The sequence below is a fragment of the Hippocampus zosterae genome, chromosome 3 (genome assembly GCF_025434085.1).
Source record: "Hippocampus zosterae strain Florida chromosome 3, ASM2543408v3, whole genome shotgun sequence".
NCBI classification, from domain to species: Eukaryota; Metazoa; Chordata; class Actinopteri; order Syngnathiformes; family Syngnathidae; genus Hippocampus; species Hippocampus zosterae.
In genome coordinates this window covers 19,630,375-19,652,764 of record NC_067453.1, presented here as the reverse complement: position 1 = coordinate 19,652,764, position 22,390 = coordinate 19,630,375, and the positions used below count along the sequence as shown (strand labels likewise).

General features: G+C 41.6%; 3 protein-coding genes across 4 annotated transcripts in view; 2 read left to right on the top strand and 1 right to left on the bottom strand.

Annotated features, from left to right (window-relative positions):
• pgghg (protein-glucosylgalactosylhydroxylysine glucosidase) overlaps positions 1–22,390 on the top strand; it is an 88,894-nt gene that overhangs the window by 36,422 nt on the left and 30,082 nt on the right. The window lies entirely within an intron of this gene.
• On the bottom strand, positions 709–8,708 carry pidd1 (p53-induced death domain protein 1). Of its 2 annotated transcripts, XM_052061863.1 has the most exons (16): positions 7,751–8,708; positions 7,208–7,621; positions 6,958–7,110; positions 6,772–6,823; positions 6,472–6,673; positions 6,252–6,401; positions 5,990–6,163; positions 5,046–5,193; positions 4,554–4,689; positions 4,312–4,462; positions 3,985–4,108; positions 3,723–3,838; positions 3,333–3,440; positions 3,071–3,267; positions 2,862–2,928; positions 709–1,976 (listed from the first exon to the last, which is right to left on the bottom strand). In XM_052061863.1, exons 1-16 carry the CDS (start codon positions 8,289–8,291, stop codon positions 1,872–1,874), a joined length of 2,838 nt encoding a protein of 945 aa, XP_051917823.1. In that variant the 5' UTR covers positions 8,292–8,708; the 3' UTR covers positions 709–1,871. The 2 variants fall into 2 exon arrangements, with proteins under 2 accessions (XP_051917823.1, XP_051917822.1); XM_052061862.1 differs by lacking the exon at positions 2,862–2,928 and having other exon boundaries at positions 7,751–8,707.
• pnpla2 (patatin-like phospholipase domain containing 2) lies at positions 12,575–19,496 on the top strand. Its single transcript, XM_052061894.1, has 9 exons — positions 12,575–13,141; positions 14,642–14,874; positions 14,991–15,056; positions 17,191–17,400; positions 17,480–17,540; positions 17,643–17,846; positions 18,004–18,136; positions 18,269–18,391; positions 19,126–19,496. Exons 1-9 carry the CDS (start codon positions 12,955–12,957, stop codon positions 19,484–19,486), a joined length of 1,578 nt encoding a protein of 525 aa, XP_051917854.1. The 5' UTR covers positions 12,575–12,954; the 3' UTR covers positions 19,487–19,496.

Sequence of the window (22,390 nt, the reverse complement as noted above, 5' to 3'; positions counted from 1 at the left end):
CAAAAACATATTTTGAATTGAAAAGGCATTTAGGGGAAAAAACAGTCATTGTCACCAACATGTACAAAAGCAATGTTTGTACTTTGTATGTGCCGGTTACATTGAAGTGAATGGGAGTGAATTATTTTAACTCATTTTATGGTTTATCAGCTGTGATAAAAAGTACAATACTGTATTGGCAGCCTCAAAAACCTAAACAGGCTGAGGGTTCACATATCAAACATCTCAATGCGTGGATGAGTCACAAAGTGACTGTGAATTCTGCGACACGATGACAGTAAATCTCAACATGGCCACCGAGATATCACCAACTATCAATCAGAGGAAAGCCGTTTTCCATATTCAAATTAGGGGGAACTGCATTCCAGTCAGAGCACAGCCTACTAAATACTGTATTGAATATTAAGGCCGTATCTGGTAGGCATTTTTTACCATCTAGAATAGCTTGAAATATACGTAGACAACCAACCATTCACTCACATTGACACCTCTGGACAATTTAGAATCTTCAAGGAGTCTACCATGCATACTTGGTGTGGCAGGACAGTGGGAAACACGTACTGCATATGCATGGCAGGTTAATTCAAGATTCTAAATGGTCAGCTGGTAGAGGGTCTAACTCGGCCGTGACCAATGAGATCAGAAAAAAAAAGGATGTGTAATGCACAAAAATGTCATATTGCAGATGTATGCAAAGAGATGCAAAAATTCAAGATTTAAAATATATTTAGTTCGAATATGCAAACACATGGGTAGGGCTGTGGCGTTGTGGTAGCTGAATGCCGCTGATTTAAAAAAATTAAATCATTAAAATCAAAAATGTACACAAAGCCATTTTACAGAGAAACACATTATGAATGCTGATATTTTTTTTAACGAGCCATTATATACCACACCACACATGGCTGATTTATATATCATTCATTGCAGCGTAAAAAGACAAAAAAAATGGAATCAATTGGAATCTGATATCCTTAGATTAGAATAGGTATGTATCCATTCCCTGCCAATGTGAGTTCAGTGTAAACGCACAACCAGGATACACACTCAACGCAAGCTTGATATAATTGATTTACACCAACTGGTGACATTTAAAAAAAAATGATAAAAATAAACACAATGAAAAAACACTTACTGTACAAAACTACAGGGAAAGCGTATACAATTAAATATGGACTATGGTTATGCTACATAAAAGGTGTATGTTGATTATGAAATAAGCTAAATAAAAGCACACGGTAGCCAGTGGAGTAATGTGGAAGTTATCCTCGTGTGATTAATGGGAGAAAAAGTCAGACCCTGCCAACTAAACGGGATGTAACATTTAATTAATATTGTTACAATAGCAGTGCTCATTCACACAATGAAAACGATGCAAATTCATAATTTCAAAACTAGCAGTCTGTTGCGTAAGAGAGCTGAAGAGATTTTCGTGACAAGTTCATGCTCTGTATGCGAGTCAAAGCTGTGAAAACTTCAACAGCTGTTAGTGTTTGCTCAGCCGCTTAATCTTATCCTGACAGGTCTAATTGAAACCGGTTCAATAGGGGTCAATCAAATTCAAAGGTTCAATGACATAATTGAGACGTCTTTCAGTTAATGCATGTCTTTTTTAAGTAGAATGTTGTAGTGTTCGATAAAAAGGATGCAACCAGCATCTAGTATACATTCTGTGCAGACTATGGTTTTGTAAAGTAGGACAAACAAAGAGGAACGCCACCTGCACTCAGTGAGAAATTCTCTACTGGTGGCTTTCACAGAGGGGCTGTCCCTCCGCCTCCAGGCCTACTCTCCTCAGTGACTCTGTGTACTTTTGCTTTCCCAGACTGACTATGTCTTCCAGCTCATCTGCAAGGTCCCTCCTGCCACTCTCAATCATGGCGGCCGTCAATCGTGACACTGCCCCAGGCCCGGCGCTCTTCTGTCCTTGGGCCCAGTGGAAGAGCATGTCCAGCACCAGAGCTCCAAGATTGTCCCTGGTGAGAAGAGCAGAATGTCACAATGACATTGCACCTCACTAGTTTATGACTGCAGTGAACCCCAACAGAGGAGTGAAGAAGTGATACAACCAGAAGTGGTACTACATTGTGATATTAGCCACCAATTGCCCATGAAATGTGTGTGCGATGCAAAGTATAGCACTGGAAAGGGCTTCAGGCCCATCTAAATTAGAACACTGCAACATGAATGTACACGATTAATCATTTTATGGCCCATGATTTACAGCTTGTGCTGAATGATTTTGTACATATGGAGCATGCTAATTAGCTAGCATATGCCAAGACAGCGAATGCATCCAAAACAACCATGAAAATAACAAAAGGGATTCTTAAATCCACCTAATAAGTTGCGAATGGCTGGCAACCAGTTCAGGATGTACCCCGCCTACTGCCCAAAGTTAGCTGGCATAGGCTCCAGTACGTCGGCGGCCCTCATGAGGATAAAGAGGGTTCTGATAATGGATGGATGAAAATAACATCAACCACAATGAAAGCCATCATATCAAAGCTGTTCGTTTTGCTTGTACGCCTGCAGGATGTGTCATGCGAGCATGAGGAGCAAGCTGGGGGGGGGGGGGGGGGGGGGGTCCATCAGACTGTGTGCGTAATCTCCTGCAATGTCCCAGATGGCTCAGCAGCATCTAACAGCGCAGATTAAAACAATCACATTTCTCTCCCACTGCAGTCATGTTCTATCTCACTCTGCACTAGCACGCAGACATCACCATTGTGTCTTTTACATGTTAATCAAGGTATGCTTTAAAATATGTCTAACTGTATGACTTTATTGTCTCCACATTTTTCAACATGAAGAGGCTTACATAAGGGTGACAATACATTTCAACCTTAGATTCAATTTACCTCATTAGTTGAGATGTAGTAATTCTTGATGTGCATCCGTGACAACTGTATATTTTGTATTTCCTTTCTACTTGATTTTTTTTATAAAACACAATAAAGAGGTCATAGTTAGCAATTCAGGAAAATAAACCCAAACCAGTCCAAACATGTGTATCTCCACTCCGATTGGATTCACAGTGCAGAACCTTTGCTTGTTTGCAACTACAAACCTGTATTTGTATTGGATGCGTTCTAACTCCTGGTAGCTTAAACCGAGATTGATGCCAATAACGCGCCAATCCTGTCCAATCTGGAGAGAGATGGACAGCAGATTGGCTTCTGTCAGGTAGCCACTCTCAGGGTCTCCGAGGTTCAGGGGAGGAAGCTGGAGCTCTTCCGTTATATACTTGTTGTCAGCATTTAGTGCCTAACAAAACAGCAGAAAGACAATGATATGTGTGTGTGTGAATTTAAAATATGTTTTCAACTGACAGGAAGTCTTAGCGGTAAAGTTGCAAGCCATTGGCTGTCATGTCCTTTTCTTTTCCTTACTACTTCCTCTGGCAAACCGCTGGGAATGTCCCCTCTGTAAAAAGAGACCTGAAAAAGACGCGTTAAAGATAGACTTTCAGCGTGATATTTGTACAATGTCTTCATCATCGCAACACAATGTAAATGGAAAGGGAATCTTAAAATACAAGGTGCATTAATCCAGCGGTAGCATGTGAACAAGCAGGAAAAAATATATATATATATATATATATATATATATATATATATATATATATATCAAAAGATCTTTTGGGACTGGAAACGGCCTTTCAGAACAGTCTTATTTTGTACATTTTCAGCCACTGTGGTTACTTAAGAAAACTATCTTACTTCTCCTCTCACTGGAGCCCAGTGGCCCTTTGCAGGAGAGATGTAAACTTCCTTCAGATTCTTCAGGTTGGAGTAAAACACAAAACACAGTCTTCCCCCGACACAGTCTGGTCTGTCTGATGAGGGCAGGAAACCAACATTTCAACACTGCTTGAAAAGCCACGACAAGCCAATTATATCACAATCGCACGTTCTAAAACTTGAAAACCTGAGCTGTGAAAATATTGACCCGTGATCAAGTTAATAAAATTGCACTTCTGACCTGTGCAAATATCCAAGCCTCTCTCAAAGCCAGCAAAGAACTGTTCTCCTTCCAGAAGGTCACATAGGTCTGAAGGCTGGGGTCCATCGTACTGCTCTGACAGTGACTGTACTCTGTCTTCCACCTGGGAACGAGCCATTACAAAAACCCAAGATAAAATACGAAACACGTTTTAGAGAAATGGTCTTCACCACACACGCTCCGTTTGACGTGTTTTCTTTTCAACATTTGTTTTTTTTAATTTTCATTAGCAATTAGTGGAAATTAACAAAAGCGCAGCAGTGTCCATCTATTTTCCTATAATCCAATACAAGCATAAACACCAACCTTGTTAGCTGGTAAACACTGCAGCAGGACTTGAGAAGGGTCCGTTTTCCGCTGGAGAACCATGAACTGGACTTTAAACTGCTTCAGCCTTTGGTACACCTTTCTTACCATGCCACTAACACAACTCTGAGTCTTGTACCACAGCCAGTACCTGTTGTCAAATACAGAACACAAGGCTGTAATACTAAAATGTTTTATGTATATGCATCTTGAGAATACGTACACAAGAATAAGATACTTACCAGGAGAAATGTGTAATGTAAAAAATGGCATACAAGTGGGTGACATAGAGAGACACTTGTGATGTGATGTCTGTCCAGGTTTGGGCAGTGGAGTCTCCATGTAGTAGATACAAACACGACTTATCAACAGTGTGACCTGCAAATAGACCCAACATCAATGGCAAAACAAAATACTTCAGAAAGATATAGAATTTTTAACTTGTTCAAGTGCACAGAAGGTAACAAGGGAAAAATATGTTATAAGATCTGATCATCTGATCTTCTTTGCAATGTTTTGAGTTGTCTTTTTTCTTTTTTGTACATACCTGTACACAGATACAATACTTATTCTCAACGAATGTTTTAGGGAACATTGTTGGAGGAATACACAAGCAATCTTGGACAAATCCATATAGGATTTTTTTTTTTAATCATGCCTGGAGATTGTCCACAAAATACGAAATTAACAAAACTGTCTAAATTATGCAAGCTCATGATGTGGGCAGATGGTACCTGTAACCCCTGGTGGCAGAGGGACTTGAACTTTGATTGGCTGTAGGAAATGCATGCTGGGAGTTTGTGAGAGACAGAGGAGAGGACTGACACTCGCTTGTGGATCACCACACAGCGCCTGAACCTCTGACACTGACACCTGGAGCACCTACGATAGAGGAACACTCCAGAGGTTGAAAAAAGTATTTGCGGTGCTTCACTTTTTCCACATTATGTTATGTTATGTTACAACCTTATTCCAAAATGGATGACTGTATATTCATTTTGAAATAAGATTGTAGCGTAAAAAATGTCGAAGTAGAGCGCTGTGAAAACATTCCTTGTCCATTAGGATATATTCATTCATCTTCCGAGCCGCTTGATCCTCACTGGGGTCGCGGGGGTGCTGGAGCCTATCCCAGCTGTCTTCGGGCAGTAGGCGGGGGACACCCTGAATCGGTTGCCAGCCAATCGCAGGGCACACAGGAACGAACAACCATTCGCACTCACACTCACACCTAGGGACAATTTAGAGTGTTCAATCAGCCTGCCACGCATGTTTTTGGAATGTGGGAGGAAACCGGAGCACCCGGAGAAAACCCACGCAGGCCCGGGGAGAACATGCAAACTCCACACAGGGAGGCCGGGGCTGGAATCGAACCCGGTACCTCTGCACTGTGAAGCCGACGTGCTAACCACTGGACTACCGGGCTGCCATTAGGATATATTTCACGTCTATTTTGTTTCAGTTATTCAAAGCCACGGGCAGGAAAATGATATGGTTACAAAAAGGAAAATGATATGGTTACAAAAAGAGCCAAGGGTGCGATGTCACATGTGGATAGACCTCACATCTGTTGAATTAACTACATGAAACAAACAAAGTGTAGAGTGAATCCTGGGACACCCTGTCTGTATTTCTTGCAGATGCGCGTGCAGTAAATAATACATAATTCTGTCACTACCTGTAAAGTTATAGTGCGAGTTTGACCGGTGGAGTCTGGAGGGAAGTTCAGCTTGACTCCAGGGTCGATGCTGGACACTAGAAGGGCTCCTGCTGGTGATACTGAGCAGCTGTCTCTCACTGGACGGGCGACCACAATAAACCATGAAAATTGGCTCACGGAACAGCAGGCCAGCTACAGAGAAGCAACACAGTGACTATTACTGATGCGACTGCAATATTTGCTTCAAATATGATATAAACCATATGTGATATTGATTTACCCTGGTTGGACGACCCAAGAAGTGAATGCTGTGCTTCTCACGTCCTTTTCTGACAGAAGTAGGTAAAGTGTTCCATGAAGTTCCATCATACTTCCGTACCACCGCCTCCTTCCATTTTTTGCGGTGATGTGCCATACACACCTCGACTGGCTGCAAGGAGAGTTTTGTCTTTATGGCAGGCATTTTTTTAAGCAAGCAAATGCTATTCAATATGCAGCACCTTAAGAAAGGTAATGCCATGAGGACGAAGTTCCAGCGGACGACTGAGGAGAATGTCATGCTCCTCGAGCAACACCCACTTTCGCTGAGGTCTCCTCTCTGCCCACTCCAAGATTGTTGGAGACTGCAGACACCCCGGGGGGAACAGCAGCTGCGTCCCCCCTGGGAGAAACACATGACATCCAGCAGACGTAACACTAAATCTGAATAGTCAAAGGAGCGAAATTGTTTTCATTGTCATATGTTACAAAAAGTGGAAAAACATAAAATCATGAAATAAACATATCAGGATTTTACACACCTGTGCTGATTGAATAGTAGATGCAACTCAGGAATATTTGGTTCTGCTTCGTCTGGTAAGAAGACATTTACAGAAGGATGTGACTAACTAAACATCAATGAACATGTTTTTTTTTTAACAAAACCTCTTTGAACGATACAAAAAAATAGATTGACGCATCAGTGAACCCCACATTTGCTTGCTCACCAGTTGCAAGGGAGAGGGGTGGAAGAGTCGGCGGTTGCCCCAAAGGATTATCACGAACATCTATTTTCAACAACGGCAAATCATTAAGGCAAGGTGGGATGAAGTGGAGTTCATTGCTGAAGATGAAAAGCTCCCTCAGGGAACGCAGAGAGCCTGGACACCACCAAGACACGTGATTTATTGGTTGGTTGGTTATCATTTTCATTTGCTTCACACAAATTATGAACACATCAATACATTACAATCATACCCATGGTCTCTGGTAGTCTCTTCAACTTGTTGTGGGACAGTTCGAGCTTTTTCAGCTCTCCCAGAGAACCAATTTCATTCGGCAGTTCCTCAAGGAGGTTATCTGAAACATCCAGTGTCTGTAGCTCTTTTAGCTGGCCTAAACTCGCAGGCAGAGAAACTAGTTTATTTCCAATGAGGGAGAGATAGGTGAGGCTGGACAGCTGGCCTATATCAGGGGGCAGCTCCGAGAAGCAGTTGTGACACAGGAGCAAGGCGGACAACGAAGGTAAGCTGAGAAGACACGATGGAAGGACAGAGAGCTGGTTGAAGGAAAGATCCACGTGCACCAAGAGACAGAGTGAGTTGAGGGAATTGGGCAAAGTGGTGAGGAGGCCAGGCAAGGGGTTTCCTTGTGCATCATAAATGCAGTGCCCTGAAATTAGAGAAAAACTGTTTTTAAAAAAATCAGGGAAACTCACCAGACTTTTTAATAGGTGAACCGCGATTCGATGAAGGACGACTGTATAAGGACTGAGTACATTAAAAAATATACATTAAGCACCTCGTATGGCAAGCGAGCGTAGTTCGGTCAAATGGGGGAGGACACACAGGGCACCCTCCAGTGCAGGTCTATCCTCAGAACCAAGTCTCAGGTACCGGAGCCCCTTGAGGTGCCCTGGAATGGAACCCCATAGTAGCGCCAATGCAGCTGCTCCCCCCAGATAGACATCCAGGGTCAGCCTGGTATCAGTCAACACGGCTGAAAGCTCCACAGAGGGAGGTAAGGGTGGTGTGAGGCATATCACAGAGGAGAAGGACGACGACGAAAGACTGGATATGGAAGGATTGCAGGTGTCCATGAAACAGGAATCTGACACTGAGACAGCATCTCCCTCATCACGATGTCTCTGAACTCCGGCTCTTCTCTCTGAATGCAGCTGCTCATTGTAGACACGATCCGAGTCCTTCCTTAAAATCTCAGAAGAGTCTGTATCTCCATATCTGGACGTAGGTGTCACTACTAAATGCTCATCTTCCAATCTGCAACCAGCAGCTTTATCTCCGTCGTCGTTGCTGTTCTCTTCCTCTCTGCTTTTCTCCATTCAATACCCTTTACTACACTTGATCTAACAAAGTCGAGTGTTGTGATCGCATTTTCTTATCGACTTCTTGTGTGTGTACGTGGAACACCCCCGGACATGGTTAGTGTCCGTATAAATGCGGACAAGAGATAAAATACTGGGAAAATAAACGTAGCCGCTCCTAGACTTCCTCAAACTCAACTGGGTCAAAAAGTGAAACGTGTTACGTCACTTCAATATTTGCTCGTTTTGTGTACACTTGAATAGAAGAATGAGGTTCAACCGGCAATCTTACTTGACAAGCGACCATTTCCGCCCCTCTGACTTATGTTAAGAGACAAACGAACGTCTCTCAGCAGATGCCGCGAAAGTTTCAACTGAAGGCGGGACTACGTACGTGACAGGACAACTTCGTGGCTGGCTGTGCACTTATGCTGCATTCGCGAAAAGCTGGAAGTTGGGGTTTTCCGATTTAAACATAATTTGCAAGATTCTAAACATTTTAGTTGTTCAAAATAACCTCACGTGACACAACGTGATTTGTACTGACTGCGTGAAAAAGATATATCTCTATTATCTCTCCGCATTCAATGATTTGGTGAAATGATTGAAAAGCGTTGATGCTATGATATTCCTTCATCTACATAAATTAAGGAAATTATGAAGAATGTTTTCTGGCGGTCAAAATGTTTTGTGATGAACCAGAACAACAAACAATGTGACAGAACCAGCCATCTTTATTGTTTAGGTTCGCCTCGAACGCTTTGAGGTCGGACCTGGGGCAGTCCGAGTGAGATCATTCCAATTTCCCACGTTCATCGAATGCAGCACTGGGTGTGTTTCTTTTGGCCAGCCGGGAGAGCTGTTTTCTGCCCCTTGCCGAAGCCGAAGTGTTCCTTTGATGGATGGATGGATGGATGGATGGATGGATGGATAGAAAGATACATAGAAGCATCAGAAAATGGTGGGTTGTTCATTTATATGGAAAAGATATCTTGTGGATGCTTGTTTTTTACAGAAACTGTGGTTTCCTTTTGTTCATTCGAAGCACCTGTCGATTCTATTAGCATTTCATTCATTCATTCATCTTCCAAACCGCTTTATCCTCATTAGGGTCGCGGGGGGGTGCTGGAGCCTATCCCAGCTGTCTTCGGGCAGTAGGCAAGGGACACCCCGAACTGGTTGCCAGCCAATCACAGGGCACAGAGGCGAACAGCTGTCTTCGGGCAGTAGGCAAGGGACACCCCAAAATGGTTGCCAGCCAATCACAGGGCACACAAAGGCGAACAACCATGCACGCCCACATCCACACCTAGAGACAATTTAGAGTGACCAATCAGCCTGCCATGCATGTTTTTGGAATGTGGGAGAAAACCCACGCAGGCCCGGGGAGAACATGCAAACTCCACACAGGGAGGCCGGAGCTGGAATCGAACCCGGTACCTCAGCACTGTGAAGTCGACGTGCTAACCACTGGGTTACCGGGCCGCCCTCAGCATTTCATGAAAGATCAAAAACATTTATACTGCACACAATACTAACATGCGCCCACCCTAAAGTAATACTTACTCTCTGAGGCGTTTACTCGTCTCTTTATCTCATTTTCAGAGATGTTTTTGCCCTGCAGTCAGTTCTTCTCTGTGGCTTCATTTATACATTAGATTTCTTAAAACTACCTTTAAAGTGTTGACTGTTGCACTTACAAGCATTACGCTTGCACAAGTCCATCTAGGTCTATTGAGTAATAATCTCAGTGTGTCATGCTACTTTCATTTTCTGCAGGCTAGTTCACGAAATTGCAATTTCACAAGCAAGCCATGTTTAGTCCACTGCATGCAATATGCTCTGAGCAGTGCTACTTTACACCAAACTGTACATCCATTAAACTCAATTAAATGCTGTCGTAAATCTTCATCCTCTGTCATTTGATGGGTAGATTGATTATTGTGCACAAAGCCATGAACTGCATGAAAAATGAAAATGGACAGTATCTTGTTAAATATATATACTTATTATACCTATACTTTTTTAAAGTACAGTATCCGTGCTAAATTTTAGTAGTTGGGTTTTTTTTTAAATGAGAGCAACTTCTTGAATATTGATTAATGTGAAAGGCTACCGGTTTGAGACATACTGTACTTCTGAAATAAATTTGATCAAGACACTGATCATGTTAATGATTTCTTACAATAATTAGGAAACATAAATATCAATATGCAACACTATTTCTATAAATGTCTGAAAATGTATACTGTTTACATTTTGAACTAATCTCTGCCAATGAAATTCCTAGAAAATGACAATGTCCGAGCACTGGTGAACTGTATTTACAAGACGTAAGACGCTACTCATGTGATCCTCGGGGGCTGACCTTTGAATGGTGACCCCTGGTTTAGATTTTCACTCCCAGTTGGACAAGTCTTTGCCAGCAACAGTAACAAGCTTCTCACCAGCTAAACATTTGAAGATAACTATGGCAGGCTCATTATAACCTACTTCCGTCGTGTTATCAGTGATGATAATCCTATCAGCATACAAAAAAAAAAGAAAATGCATCTTGAGTGACCCCCTTCCAAAATGTCTACTTGTTCAAAAAGTAGAGTAGATATAGGTACATTTGGTAAGAATACTGAAAATGTTTAATTTGGTTTCTTTTAAAAGGTACAGTATTATGAAATAATGATGATGCAAATAGATAATATTATTGGAAATGTGTGAAATTTTATCTGTGTGTGAGTGTAGGTGTGTGTGCGTGTGTGTGTGTGTGTGTGTGTGTGTTTTATAGATGAAATAACAAACCAAAGCAGAACATATGTATATATGTATATATATGAACAATGACCGGGTTAGGCGCCCCCTGAGTGGCTGCCTCTCCAGCAGCGCATATCCCTGTTTTACCCACATTCTTGCTGCTGTAGGCTGTAAATTTCCCCAGTGTGGGACAAATAAAGGATATCTAAAACTTCACAGATTGTCTGATTTGCTCACTGAGGTCCTTATGGCCCCCGCATTTAATATCACAGTACAATTATCAAATTGGAAAACAGCACACTACCAAGAGAGTCTTTCTTTACGGCGACAGTATGTCACCAATTGCTGAAACGTAAACCGTCTTAGAACTCCATGTCATACATGAACAATAACAATGGTCACAATGTTAATCAGATGAAGTTTTTGTATTAGTCAGATCTAATCTTGTTTTGACAGTCGACAATCAATACACACTTTTTTTGCAACCATCCTCGCAAGTATAGTTGCACAACAGAATATCCTCTCTAGGGAGTCATGTTGTCACTTGGATAACCGCACAACAACATTTTGAAAGGAACATTTCTGACAAACATCATACAAAACAAGTGTAAATACTACGATGACATTCTCCAAGAATGCATGGGATTCTGAATTTCAACACGACTTGTTGTGAAACAGGCTGTCCCTGTGACTTTGCAACCAATTCACTTGCCAAGTGGCCCCTTTTGTACAGTGTGCTGTTCCAACATGTGATGTTTTCTAGCACATCGTTGCCTTCACAACAAAGTCTAAATAAATAGATAAATAAACAAATATCCGTAGACAGATGAAAATATATCCACCAGAAGAATGTTCTTAAATGTAATGCAGTGATTCCCAGTGTAGGGTGAGAGATGAAAAAGAGGTGCCACGGGAAATATTTTTTTCTTAATTTGTTTGAAAATCGTTTATTCATTGTTAATCTATCAATGCCGGTGGCCCATAGAGACAGGCAAAATAATTTAAATGCTTCTGCACTAAATTACAAAGGGCGTATGAAACCTGCTGAGTCTTGACAATGTTATATAATAGCATATGGCTTTCCTGTGATCACATCAGCTTTGTGTGCAATTAAACAGTCCCAAATTTCACACTCAAGTCCATACATTTCTGAGTAAATTTAGATGAGATCGTCATTTTTTCAGTATTTAATACGTTTTGTGACGTTTTTGTTTCGTAGAGTGCAGTGAGTTTTTCTTGCGTAAAATGGGTGCCCTGACTAGGTTGGGAAACACTGATGTACTGTATATTTGTGCAAACGTCAACAATTAAATGAACATTTGAATTATGAAAACAGATCGGCAAATATAATTAGAGAAAACAAAAAAAAACACACACACAAAATATTAGCTCTCACGTGACGTTTGTTTGTGCCGCAAATCGTCCAATCTACAAACGTGTTCCCTAGAGTGACATCATCGCGGGTTGTAATTGGTCACACGGTCAATACGTCAATTTTGATTGGTCAACTGGCTTTGTTTTCTCAATTGTGAGTGGGCAATGAAGTTTGTCACTACCCGCCTCTTTGTGCATAAAAGCGTAACTATTCGGACGCAAACTAAGGTAACCACCGTGTTGGAATAATTTCAGTTCCGTTTTCGTCACTGAGTCAAACCATATTGTCTGCATATCGGTTTACTTTTTTACTTTAAACATGTGAGTTTAGCGGATTATATTTGGGAGAAAGATTAGAGGGATCACCAGAGACCTCAACGCTGTTTACTACCCGATTCAGCACAGCATGTCAACGGGCACTCGCAAAACCCCGAGCAACACTTCGACCGAAGAATAGCGGACTGTTTTCAAATCATTTAGTCCCAAAATCGAGGCGGGAACGTCGTTTTGTCACCGGAGCCCCGGCCGATGTCCATCAACCTGCCTGTCAACGCACACTATGTTCCCCTTGGACTCGTCATGGAACATTTCTTTCGCAGGTTGCGGATTCCTGGGCATCTATCATGTCGGCGTCGCCAGCTGCCTGTTGGAGCAGGCACCTTTCCTTGTGCACAATGCCAAACACATTTATGGGGCTTCAGCCGGCGCGCTCACCGCCACCGCGCTGGTCACCGGCGTGTGCCTTGGTATGTCACTCGTTTGGCGCTAATCAAGCCTCACAATTTGGGTGGTCTCTGGAACCGGTGCTAGAATACAGTACACGGCGGCTAATCTTTCGCAAGTGAGAATTTCTGCTTGCAAAATCTAAGCCTGAATTGCATGACTACAGCATACTGGACATAACTTGAGTGCTTCTTGTTTTCTGTTGGCGCTAATGGCCTTCAGAGTTGACAACATACTCGTGCTCACTTGTACAGTATAAGTTGGAAAACATACAGGTATATTTGTGTATTAAAGTAAACACTCTTTAGTGCAATATGTTCATACGGCTTGTCCCATAAGGGGTTGTCTTGTATAAGGTTAATCAACATGTGAGGTGGTCCTCGGGTAAAAGTACAAGTTTATGAAGAGAAAATAACGTTGATTGTCATCTTGGAGAATGTTACTCGAGTACGAGTTTTAGAGCAACATCATGAGTTAATATTCAAGTATCTTGACAACGACAACAACTCAAGTATTGAAATAAGTTTGTTTGTTTTTGTTTAGTTAACTTAAGGTGGTATGGTGACCTACTGCAGTGATTCCCAACATTTTATGAGCCAAGGCATTTATTATAAATTTGAAAACTCTCACAACACCAAGCAAAATTGTCACAATAAATGGATAGGTTTTTTTTCAGTCACTACAAGTTGCTAGCCTGGATAGATGGACACAGATACATTTCATAGTCTCCTGTGCACACCTTTAGAGCGCTCACGGCACACTGGTTGGGAATCACTGACCTAGTGGATAGCACATCCACGTCACAGTTCGAAGGGTGGATGTTTGAATCTGACCTAAGGTTACAGGTACAGTTAAAAAAAGTTATACGTAATGAAAGCAAAATTAACATGTCAACCCATCTCTATCTACCTGTGATTGACATAAACATGTTATCACAAAGTAATAGCGAATGGTGTGAAACATTATAGCAAGGTTCACAAGACCGCAGTCGTGGTGCGTCTAGAAGTGGCAACATTCTGCATGTAAATGCATTGCATAATATTGGCAAAGAAAGTTCTGCATAAACAGAATAGTACAGCACAAATACGACACATGTCCAACGCTGTAGAATAAACTCCGTAACCGCTCACTCTCAAATTGTCTCATTGCAGTAAGAGAGGAGCGATGCATGGACAGGGCTAAAGTGCCATCTATAGTTTTCTTTCAGGGGTATTTTGGACTGATCGTTCTTGCGAGCCATAACGGAGATGTGTGTGTTATTTTCCCCATGTTGCAGCAAGTAAAGCTTCTTGTATGTTTTTTGTTTTCTTATTGCACGTTTCTTTTTGCCATCACTGGTATCATTCTGTGGTATTGCCATAAAAAAGTCAAAGAGAAAGCAAAACAAATATATATTTTTAATTTTCACTGATACGGTAACTCCTCACAAGATGACAAGTGATGTCATGCAAGATGGCAGTTCACACTTAGGATTTTTGTGTTGCATGAGAGGCATCTCAACCTTTGTCATGTTGCATACACAGGAGAGGCTGGTGCCAGTATCATTGAGGTCGCCAAGGAAGCCAGAAAGCGTTTCCTCGGCCCGATGCATCCTTCCTTCAACCTGGTGAAGATCGTGCGCTTCATGTTGCAGCGCACTCTGCCCGCTGACTCTCACCAGATCGCCAACGGCAGACTGGGAATCTCTCTGACCAGAGTAACAGATGGAGAAAATGTGGTTGTATCTCACTTCAACAACAAGGAGGAGATTGTGCAGGTATGACCATTAATGAGGTTTATTCGTGTTGACTGGATGACAGTCTCATACAGTAGTTATTCAGACTTGTAACTGTCCACAGCTATGTAGTAAGTTTCTTGTTTCGTTTCCGACAGGCATGTGTTTGCAGTGCCTACATCCCCGTGTATTGTGGCATTATTCCTCCCACACTTCAAGGAGTGGTGAGTAGCACAATTATGTATTCTTGACAAAGGGGCAATAGTAATCAATAGCACAGTTAAAATTAGCGTCCAGGTGCATCGCAATAAATGATATCTTACCATCAGAAGGAGCAGCACAATATCTATTGAATTGAAGCAAAAAATTGGCAGAAACTGTGCATTTATATACATGTTATTTATTGTCTTGACTTTTTTACAAAGTACAGTACAATATTGTGTAGTGCTATTGTCCCTGGTAAAGACAGATTTTTTTTTGGGGTGGTGGGGCGGTTCGAACGGATTAATGGAATTTCTATGAAATTCAATTGGGAAAGATGATTTGATATGTTTGGTTGGAGTATTGCATTGACTTTTATCTTGTATATATATTGCGCGTCGTCCCGCACGCGGTCTGTCCTTCCGTCTGTCCCTTTTCAAAACGTACCTACTTCACTGCGCCGCTCAGGCAGTGGCTCACTACGATCGCGCGGGCATCTTGGCGAAAAAATTTTGGCTACCCACAAGCATTGCGATGAAATTGTTAGTTATTTAGTAGAGCTAAACTAAAGAGCTAAATCTCTTTATTTTCGCGATAAGCAATGAAGATGAACAAAAAGTTGAACCAAGCAACAACACTTTTGTGGGCCGAAGGCCCACCTTACCAGCCTTCCGCAGGAACTAGCTGATGAGCCGCCCGGAGGGCGGCGAACCACCACCTTACCAGCCTTCCGCAGGAACTAGCTGATGAGCCGCCCGGAGGGCGGCGCACCAGCTAGTTGCCTATATATTTGGAAAAGTGGTTATGCCTGCATGACTGTCTGTGTTTTATGTTATGTGTTGTGTTTATTGTTTTACTTGATGTTAACTGTTTTGTTAAGCGCTTTGTTACAGCTGCCGCTGTTGTGAAAGCGCTATATAAATCAGCATGTATTGTATTGTATTGTATTGTATATTTGTAGCTTTCCTATTAAAGCCATCCATTACTTTGAAATTGGCCATGATTGGGTTGAAACGAAACTTGAAGATTACTTTTAATCGGCACATTTGAACTTCTGTCCTTCTCTGGACACTGTCACACTCACTCAGCAGCACTGAGGTCTTCTACGAAAAGTTATTGCGCAATGGTGGCTCCCAGGAACCCTCCTCTCTGTGGCCTTTGTGATGGATTTTGGCAAGATCACACATGCTTGTGTATACATAGGGTTTGTGACGAACATTTGAGGGTGGCAGGGCCAGTTGTGAGTGCATTAGCTCGAATTTTGTCCTCTCCTACCTTCTGTGGTACAGATCAGCTGACAGTTACAGCCTGTTTAGATGATCAGCTTTCTCAATAAAACATTCATTTTTAGAGGGGAATGCATTAAAGCACCTTAGTTTTCCTTAATAAATAAATAAACAAAATGTATTACTTTCCGTTTAGGTGAGGAAATTTGCAAATAGTATTGCGGGAAGTCGCCTGAAAGTTACAGATTGCTGATGGGGGAGGGAGGAGATACTTAATACGTCCTTTTGAACCCAACCACCTCAGCCTTCTTAGGATACCATTCGAAGTAAATACATAGCTTGTCCTTGCAGTACAACACATCCCAGAACTTGAAACCAATACTGGTTGAAAATTAAAACGAGACAAGAGCGAGTGAGTGAGGCATTTGATAGATTTCATGAGAAATGGTCTGTGATGATAGAGGAAATCAATTGAATTGTCATTCCAGTGGGAAAACAAATACATTTACCGGTAATTGTAAAAAAAATAATAAAATGGTGATGTTAAAGAGGGGGGCCCAATGGACAAGTGATTAGCATGTCTGCCTCACACTTCTAAGGTTCAGGATTTGAATCTTGGCTCCGGCCTTAGAGTGTGGATTGGTTGTTTGTCTATCTGTGTGCTGCGATTGCATGGTGTCAAATCCAGGGTGTAGTCAGCTGGCATAGACTCCACCTGGGACCATAAAACCACTGCCATATCTTCGTAGTTGCTTAGGAGAAATAGTATCTGATAAACATTTGGATGGACAGTGTTTAAAAATTGTCTTTTGGTAAATGACACTGGCCAAAGGGCATAACTGCGTCACTTGAATAACATTGCATTATAATAGTCTAGTCAATTGGTTCACCATTTCCTGTATTCTAACGTCTCTGTATTTCTTTTATGAAGCGATACGTTGATGGGGGAATCTCAGACAACTTGCCTCATTACGAGCTGAAAAACACAATCACGGTTTCCCCGTTCTCTGGTGAGAGCGATATTTGTCCCCGAGACACCTCAACCAACATACATGAGCTGCGCTTCACCAACACCAGCATCCAGTTCACCCTCACCAACCTTTACAGAATTTCCCGGGCACTTTTCCCACCAGATCCAATGGTAAGGTCACTTGAAGGTGCCTTCCGCAATCTACTGTTTTGACGTATTTTGTGAACAAGATGTTTTTTGTTGCGTCTAGGTAATGAAAGCCATGTGTAAACAGGGATATAATGACGCGCTGCACTTCCTGAAGAAAAATGGTAGGAACCGACACAATGTCATTTAGAGTTTCGTCTTTCATAAGGACACTGTTGGTGCTGCTCTGCTAACCTACATGAGTTATGTATTTTATTTCTATTCAGGATTGCTCAATTTCAGCGACCCCCAAATTGACAGAGCCCTCCTGGGAAACAGAGAAAAACACGAGGATCAAGTTGACTATGTTCATGCTGATGTCAAAGGTGTTGGAGAGGATGAAAAGATGCATATGGTCGATAGACCATTGACTGTTCATCCCGCAATAGAGGAGCACATCATTGTACGCCTTCCACCCACTCTGCACAAAGGTAACATCAGATTATTGTGTATATATAATCATGGAAAATCGTGGCCAATTAAACCAGTTGCTGTCAAAACTCTTTTATGGCGGCTTCTTTGGACAGTTTTATTTACAGTGGAGCGTTTGACTGTTGGCAACGTGTGCTTCTTTGCCTCCCCCTGCAGCCCTAATTGAGGCCTGCACAGAGCGAAGGAGCCTGGTGCAGTCGCTTAGCAACCTGCTTCCTTTCAGGATGGCATCTGCCATGATGCTCCCCTACACTCTCCCTCTTGAGTCCGCTCTGTCTTTGACTCTCAGGTACTGGTAGACCTCATCACATTTGGACTCACTGATTCCTGTTCTGAAATAATCACACGAAGGATCTATCTGTTCGTTCCTTTTTTTTTTGTTGTATTTATTTGTATGTTTTTGTGTGGGTGTCATATGTAGACTTTTAGAATGGTTGCCAGATGTGCAGGAGGATGTCGGGTGGATTCAGGAGCAGTTGGTGAAAGTCCTTCAGCATGTGCTGCGCCAGGCCTCCAAAAGCATTACGCAGCATTTTTCTGCCCGGTAAGTGTCATCGTGATTATGCTTGTGCGTAAATGATATTGATATGTAACATTTTGATCCATTAATTGATCAGGACCATAGCGTGAGGACTCTACTTTCATCCTAATAACGAAAGTCCAGTTTTGTTTGAACACTTCAGACTTAACAATAAGGGAGTATCACTGAATGTGATTTAAAAACATGAGTTGGCTCTCATGTCTTATATTATGGGATGTCTGTTTGCTAGGTCTACAGAAGCTGACACTTCAACAGGCAAAGCACATAATTGGGGTCTTTGCCCAAGAAAAAAAAACATCTATTGTGGCTTTTTTTACCTCTCAGATCAGTAAACAAAAGGAAATTAAAGTAAATAAACAATATAGTCAGCCTTCTATACAATGTTATTGACATAAACCCAACATTTCCTCCTCATGGAAGCGAGCAGCTGTGACCAGCAGAGTGCGCACTTACAAGAACCAGACAGTAGATGGCAATGAATAGCCTTGGTTTTTGCACCAACATTTTTATTTGGTTCTTGCTCAACAACCTCGCGCATTTCTCATGAGAGCGAATTAATTAAATGAGACGGGTGATTTTTGTAATGCTTCAAATGCTGCTCCTCAGGTAAACAAGTTAATTGGGAACACGCAGGTGTTAGTTCTTGCATGATGCTGAGTCATGTAATGTTCAAAGCGGCGGAATAAAACCAGGTTTCAAAGTTACTACTCGACTTATTCTGCTGATATGTACTTTAGATTCTCCTGTCAACTGGAGCTGCACCACTACCAGTCCCTCCCATCCCAGATCCGTTCCACCGGTTTGTATGGCACATGGGTGGGCAGCAGCACTCTTTCATTCCAGGACATCTTTACGCGTTTAGACCAGTACAAGCGACAACTGCTATCCGGGACCTTTTGCGTCAACATGAATCTGGAAGGATCCTTCCAAACGGGGTCGATGTCAGTGGACAAAAGCTCTGCTTCCTTCCTCCCTGCAGAAGGCTTCCCAACACACACGGGTGGTCTTAGTGACTCCAAAGATGCCATACATCACTTTGATTCAGACCTGCCACTTATAAATCCAGGTGCACATCAAACAAATTACTATCAGTTTTGAATACCTGTTTTTTTTTTAAAGCAGATAGTTAGTTTGCCCCTCTGAGCTTTTATTGTGATGATTCCAAATGGTAACGGTGTACCAATGCAGCCATTTATGTGTGTTTGTACGCGATTCAAATAAGCCTTTCGCTACAAAGTGCTCACACTCGCTCCGTGCTGATGTGCATCTGAAGGTCCAAGGCATGTTTATGTGTGGTCAGATAGAAACTTGAATCGTAAGGTACTGTAAACTAAAACACACTCTTTGGAAGTGATATGGTGGTAGGAAGTGAGAGTTTGTTTTCCCGGAATATGGTTGGAGTTTAGGGTTGGAGTTTGGCCTTTTGTTTGCAGTTTGTAGCATCGTCCCTTGCTATGTTTGGTGCTGTTTTGAAACTGCAGGAAGGAAACAGTGAAGCCACAACTCAGCCTTTTGCAGGAAGTTACACCATACATTTTAAGCAACTATCAATGCAGCAATATGAATTCAATACGCAGTGTTTTTTGTTCAGGTGCGTATGTCATGCGTGTGAATGAATGTTGATTGATGCACCCGTATACTCTGTAACACCTGCCGTGTTTTTAGCCATGATCTTACTTGACAACCGTATACTGCTGTTAGAAACGTGATGTAATACATGTTGTGCTTTTAGTTGTATTCTAAAGGTCTGTTTACCTCAGGTTATGCCATGTGACCTGATTCCTACCTGATTATAATCAACCAAAGAATCACCTTATTATAAACAGGACTTTGTCATTGAATTTATTTTGTGATAGTTAATATACTGTTCATTGTCTTGGACTTTTACTTTGCATTGTGAGAAACTGTGTTACTTTGCCTCAACTTTGTTCAACCGTATTTAATGTGTCATTAAACAGATAGAGTAGAAAACATTTTGTGACACACAAATAAACTGGTGTTATTTACCACAGAGAGCCGCTCTGACTGTTGTGTTGATAATGTCCAGGAAAGTTGTGATTTGATATGAAGCATGAACAATACACCCACAGTTCTAACCAAATGCCACTTGTGGAGTTTTTGGGGACATGAACCCAAAGAAGTTACAAACGTTCCAATGATGATTTATAACTGTAAAGCACTGGAGTAATGACACTCCAGTATGCTTTGGAAGACATCTGAGGCAAGAGTATTGATCCCGAAACAAACATGATTGGAACTTGACATGAATATTTAGCAGTAATGTTCACAAAATTGATTGATTTGTTTTGATGATCTCAAGCAAACAGTGGGTTCAAGTGAACAGTTGTATTGAAAATATATACTTCTCTCAAAATGTTAGAGATACACTATCAGAAACATTCCGACACTTAGTTGGAAATGGTCATTCAAAAGGTTACATGAGGTCACCTGAAAAGGTTATAGTGCATTTTGGTTTCATCCTGAAATTCCTTCCAAAAGCCAAATCTCACCTTTTTGTTTAGTAGTGTGTATATATAAACTGTTTTTCCTCCTTTTGCCATACATTTCTGAATTAATAGATGTTATTGTCATCACCACAAATACGTTTGAACACAAAGTGTATGTTTTTTTGTTGTTGACAACTTGTACTGTATTTCTCGGCAGGTTTGTTTCATTGATGAGCCATAGATCAATGCCAACATTTGAGCTACTTCCACAAAGTGATTTGTCACTCTCACAAATCGTTACATAATTGTCATCACAGGCTTATCTTGTTGTGCTTTCTTGCATAAGTGGTTAAACAGTGAGTCGCTGATAGGCTGAGGGAATCATGGTTGTAAACATGCTGATACTGCCACAATTCTAGGTGCAACACACTCCTGGGGTAGCCACAGTTCATTTGATTCAGACTTCTGGGAAGTGGGCGATACTCATCTTTAAAACTTTGGACATAACACAACTGCGCGCAAAATCAGGTACACTTGCACAAGCTCATAAGAACCAATCCACCAAATGTGTTAATGAAGATGATCACGTTCAGCTTTTATTTCCACTATCAAAACGGAATTAATGGAATGATTCATTTGGAAAACAGGTCTTTGTACTTTAAGCTATTTGCTATTTGCCATGAGATGATATTTAAATGTGTTGTGTCCACATAAAAAATCACCAGCTTCTGACGGTCAAAAATCCTGGAAAACTTATTTGAGCTTCATTCAGAGATGGGCAGCTTCGGTCCTCAAAGGCCGCTATACTGCATCTTTTAGATGTTGCCCTACTCCAACACACCTGATTCAACTGATCAGCTCTGCAGAAGCCTGATAACGATCCTGATCATTTGAACCTGGTGTGTTGGAGGAGGAAAACATCTAAAACATGCAGGATAATGGCCCCCGAGAAACTGAGTTGTCCATCCCTGGATTAACCAGAGGCACATTAAATGGTAGTTGGTGTGTGCTGACTCCCATTTAACACAAGTTCGAATTTGATTGGTTAATTCTGAACAGGGTCTCATCCCCGAGTGAATAGAGGGAGTGCACACAGCCACTTGTTCCTCCATTGTTGTTTCAAATAGAGAAGAACATTTTGTTTGATTAATTATGACCGTATTATTTCCATGAAGGATGTTCATTAACACTTTTTTGAAGATAAGACAAGAAAACCTTTATTTGTCTCACAATTCAAAAATTCACAATTTACAGCAGCAAAATTTGGAGGGAAGAAAGTAGAAAAATATTAAGTATTTGCATGCACAAAATTTAAAAAATTAACTGTAAACAGTACAGAATGCAATATAAGATATGAAATATAAGATATACCGTAAGCATATATGCAACTGTATATATGCTGCATAAGGTGGCGTTGCTATTTAAAATGGGTGAGTGGGGGTGAGTCCAGGTTTTCAGGGGCGTTTATTCAGTAGCTTGACAGCAGTCGGCATCAGTCTCTGACTGCCCAGTGCTGTCAGGTTGGCCAGGAGGGGGTGCTAGTTTTACCAGTGTC

Bases quoted from the DNA above. Each gene is read 5' to 3' on its own strand.
- pnpla2 (XM_052061894.1), top strand. From the start codon at position 12,955: ATGTTCCCCTTGGACTCGTCATGGAACATTTCTTTCGCAGGTTGCGGA. The intron at 14,875-14,990 runs GTATGACCATTA...CGTTTCCGACAG, and splicing joins ACAAGGAGGAGATTGTGCAG to GCATGTGTTTGCAGTGCCTA. The intron at 18,392-19,125 runs GTAAGTGTCATC...TATGTACTTTAG, and splicing joins ACGCAGCATTTTTCTGCCCG to ATTCTCCTGTCAACTGGAGC.
- pidd1 (XM_052061862.1), bottom strand. From the start codon at position 8,291: ATGGAGAAAAGCAGAGAGGAAGAGAACAGCAACGACGACGGAGATAAA. The intron at 6,824-6,957 runs GTGAGCAAGCAA...TCTTCTTACCAG, and splicing joins ACCCCTCTCCCTTGCAACTG to ACGAAGCAGAACCAAATATT. The intron at 4,109-4,311 runs GTTGGTGTTTAT...GCTCGTTCCCAG, and splicing joins AGTGTTTACCAGCTAACAAG to GTGGAAGACAGAGTACAGTC.